The 4254-nt window shown below is 40.6% G+C and overlaps 1 protein-coding gene across 1 annotated transcript in view; it reads left to right on the top strand.

The window, feature by feature from the left end:
- Positions 1-4254, top strand: part of CENPI (centromere protein I) — a 76186-nt gene that overhangs the window by 50119 nt on the left and 21813 nt on the right. The window contains exon 16 of the mRNA XM_011964790.1: positions 1697-1791. Within this exon, the coding sequence (XP_011820180.1) occupies positions 1697-1791 (95 nt within the window). The remainder of the gene's footprint in view (positions 1-1696; positions 1792-4254) is intronic.

Raw genomic sequence — 4254 nt, 5'->3', positions numbered from 1 at the left:
TTAGAGACGGGGTTTCTCCATGTTAGCCAGGATAGTCTTGATCTCCTGACCTTGTGATCCGCCCGCCTCAGCCTCACGAAGTGCTGGGATTACAGGTGTGAGCCACCACACCCGGCCAAGATTTTTTTTTTCTTTTCCTGAGATGGGATCTCATTCTGTTGCTCAGGCTGGTGTGCAGTGGTGCAATCTTGGCTCACTGCAACCTCTGCTTCCTTGAGCTCAAGTGATCCTCCTGGCTCCGCCTCCTAAGTAGTTGGGACTACAGGCACATGCCACCATGCTTGGCTAATTTTTATATTTTTAGTAGAGACAGGGTTTCACCATGTTGCCCAGGCTGATTTCGAACTCCTTGACTCAAGGGATCTGCCCACCTCAGCCTCCCAAAGTGCTAGGATTACAGGCGTGAGCCACTGTGCACGGCCCAGATTTTTGTTTTCTTTTTGAGACAGCATCTCGCTGTGTCGGCCAAGCTGTAATGCAGTGCCATGGTCTCAGCTCACTGCAAACTCTGCCTCCCAGGCTCAAGCAATTCTCCTGCCTCAACATTCTGAGTAGCTGGGATTACAAGCATGTGCCACCACGCCCAGCTAATTTTTGTATTTTTAGTAGAGACAGGGTTTCACCATGTTGGCCAGGCTGATCTCGAACTCCTGACCTCAGGTAATCTGCCCGCCTCAGCCTCCCAAAGTGCTGGTATTACAGGTGTGAGCCACCACGCCCGGTCAAGATTTTTGTTTTCTAAATATAACATTGTATATACATACCTACCGTGTACCCACAAAAATTAAAAATAAAATATTTTAAAAATGATAATATACATTGTAATTTTGAATATCTTCAAATGATAAAATTCCTTGGTTGACACTGAAGTAGACTATTGTCTTAGATGATTCCAGAGTTACTTTCAACTAGAACATACTTCTAACCTGAATGTGAGTTGTCAAAAAGAATATTAATTGAACTGTACTCTGAGGTAGCAGTGAGCACTCTGTTACTGGAAACACTCAAATGATTAGTAGGCCATTATTTAGTAAGAATTTTTTTTTTTTTTTTTTTGAAGAATTTTTAAGAAAGGTTTGCTGTATTAGATTTTGGGATGGTATGGATTGCTTTCAAATTTATAGATATTATGGTTTATCATCATAAATGCCCTGGACAAATTTATGTCATCATTGTATGTTTTTGTATGTGATTGAGGCTTGGGAAATCGAGGCAAGGCCTGAGAAAAGAAAGACTAGAATTGCTTTTTTTTTCAAAGTCACAGAAGGTATGATAAATTTTTATGACTGTCAAAAAGGTGGCAAGTTGTAAGTGTAGACCACAAGGTAAAAAGGGAGAGGAATTCATATCTGTAGCAACTTCAAAAGTTCTCTGAGGGGGGATGATATAGATGCTGTTTTTATTTGATGATGTAATAGTTGTTATAAATGGAAGTAATTTAGAGAAAAGTCTGTTCTAGGCTGATAAGTTAGGCAGTCCTGTTGAGGTATGTTTCTTGTAGAGAAAATAGCAAAATAAACTTGTACGTGGCATTCGTCTGTCTTCTGGAGACTAATCATGTTGTAGAAGCAGCTGTTGGGTTCGAAATTGGATGTGGTCATCTCCATGGTCCTTTTCATCTCTAAGCCTCTGTTAGTTCTGAACACTGTTATGTCTGAATGATTTCATGAATCTTTTTTCGTTTTGTCCCCCTCAGTGTAGTGTTCTTCAGAGTCTGAAAGAGCTATTGCAGAATTGGCTGTTGTGGCTTTCTATGGACATTCACATGAAACCTGTTACAAACAGTCCTCTGTGAGTTATCTAACGGTCTTCCACAAGAGACGATCTGTATACAAATGTTTGCATATGTTTAATAGTGTGGCATGAAACCTAATTTTTTCATGTAAATGCTTAGTAGTACTTTTCTGGAAGACTTTTTTTGTGACTTTTCACTCTTCTTCCCCCACAATCCTGAAAGGAAGACTAATTCTCTAAGTTCCTATTATATAAATCAGAAAGCAACCCCTTATCTGCTAAGTGACTTCTTTCAAGAGTTAATACAAGAAAACACTAGAGAGCTGAGATTAGAATTTGCAACTTTGACTTTCATTCAGTTTAACTCATTTTATAAAATATATTCTTACATTTAAAGCCAATTTACATGACAGCTAGAAAAATCTGTAACGTAATTTTGCGTACAACTTTGTTTTTATGTTTCCGTGCTGTATTTTGGTTATGTGTGTTAATTTATTTTAACTTTGGCGTTTAAAATAAGGGCCCTAAGTTTTTGTTAAATGTGTGCTTTACCTTCAAAGTAAAAAAGACTAAATTTCAAGGAACGGCATAATCAGGTTGTTTTGACTCTTTCTACTTAAAATCTTTGCCTTCTCTTATATTCTTTTTTTTTTTTTTTTTTTTTTGAGATAGAGTCTTGCTCTGTCACCCAGGCTGGAGTGCAGAGGCGCAATATCGGCTCACCTCAACCTCCACCTCCCAGCTTCAAATGATTCTTCTGCCTCAGCCTCCCAAGTAGCTGGGATTACAGGCATGTGCCACCATATCCAGCTACGTTTTTTTTGTGTATTTAGTAGAGATGGGGTTTTGCCATGTTGACCAGGCTGGTCTCGAACTCCTGACCTCAGGTAATCCGCCTGCCTCGGCCTCCCAAAGTGCCGGGATTACAGGTGTGAGCCACTGCGCCCGGCCGCTTCTTCTAAATTCTATTATCAGTCACATTATTTTTTGACATTTGACAGACTACATTATAGAAAATTGCAAACATAATCAGAAGTAGAGAAAACACTGCAGTGTTACCCTTCTGTGTCCATTACCCATCTTCAACAGTTATCAACTCTTGGTTAACCTTTTTTCATCTATAATACCTTTCACCTTTCTCTTCGATTATTTTTAAGCAAAACTCAGCTCCCATTTCAACTGTAAAAAATGGTACTATTATGACACCTAAAAAATTAGCAGTTCTTTTTTTTTCCCCCTTTAAGATAGAGTCTCACTATTGCCCAGGCTGGAGTGCAGTGGGGTGATGATAGTTCACTGCAACTTCCGCCTCCTGGGTTCAAACAATTCTCCTGTTTTAGCCTCCCGAGTAGCTGGGACTGCAGGCGCATGCCACCATGCCTGGCTAATTTTTGTGTTTTTAGTAGAGATGGGGTTTCACCATGTTGGCCAGGCTGGTCTTGAACTCGTGACCTCAAGTGATCCACCCACCTTGGCCTCCCAAAGTGCTGGGATTACAAGCGTGAGTCACTGTGCCTGGCCAGTAGTTCTTAGTATCTTTAAATATCTAACCAATGTTCAAATTCCCCTTAGCTTCAGTTATAAATAGCTGGTGGTTAGCTTGGCTAAAAGATGAGCCCAGACTAATTTTTCTGTATGTTCTTATCCCCATAGTAATTTCCTATTTTGGTAGGAGAATAGAGAATAGAAGCTTCTTAAGACCTGGAAAATTGTTTTTAATTCTTCATATTCATTATTACATTGTTTCCATATACACCTGATCACTTTTAGAAGGAAATGGAGCATTAGTGGGTAGTAAACATCTTGTAAAGCTGTGCTTCTCAAAATATGGTCCTTGGATCATCAGCATAACCTGGAAACTTGTTAGAGATGCAAATCTCAGGTCTTGCCCTAGATCTACTGAATTAAATCCTGGAGTTGGGGCCCAGTAATCTGTTTTAACACTACCATAATTCTGGTGCAAGCTGAAGTTTGAGAACCACTTATCTTATCTTATCTTATCTTATCTTATCTTATCTTATCTTATCTTATCTTTGTGGTGGGGTCTCTGTTTCCAGGCTGAAGTGTAGTGGCGCAATCTTGGCTCACTGCAACCTCCGCTTCCCGGGTTCGAGCTCTTCTCCTGCCCCGGCCTCCTGAGTAGCTGGGAGTACAGGTGCTCTCCACCACGCCTAGCTAATTTTTGCATTTTTAGCAGAGATGGGGTTCCACCATGCTGGCCAGGATGGTCTCGATCTCTTGACCTCGTGATCTACCTGCCTCAGCTTTCCAAAGTGCTGGGATTACAGGTGTGAGCCACTGTGCCTGGCCAAGAACCACTATTATAAAGAAATTCCACTTAAACTTTTAATCTCTTCTATCTAAATTACATTAAGAATAGTATGTTTGAAATTGCCTCTACCTTCCCCCCCCCCCCCCACTATTTTTTTTGACACAGTTTTTTTTTTTTTCTCGAAGGAGTACAGTGACGCAGTCTTAGCTCAGTGCTGGGATTACAGGTGTGAGCCACTGTGCCTGGCC

The sequence above is a fragment of the Mandrillus leucophaeus genome, unplaced genomic scaffold (genome assembly GCF_000951045.1).
Source record: "Mandrillus leucophaeus isolate KB7577 unplaced genomic scaffold, Mleu.le_1.0 Scaffold706, whole genome shotgun sequence".
Classification (NCBI taxonomy): Eukaryota; Metazoa; Chordata; class Mammalia; order Primates; family Cercopithecidae; genus Mandrillus; species Mandrillus leucophaeus.
The sequence above is the reverse complement of the archived record's forward strand: the minus strand, read 5'-3'. Positions and strand labels throughout refer to the sequence as shown.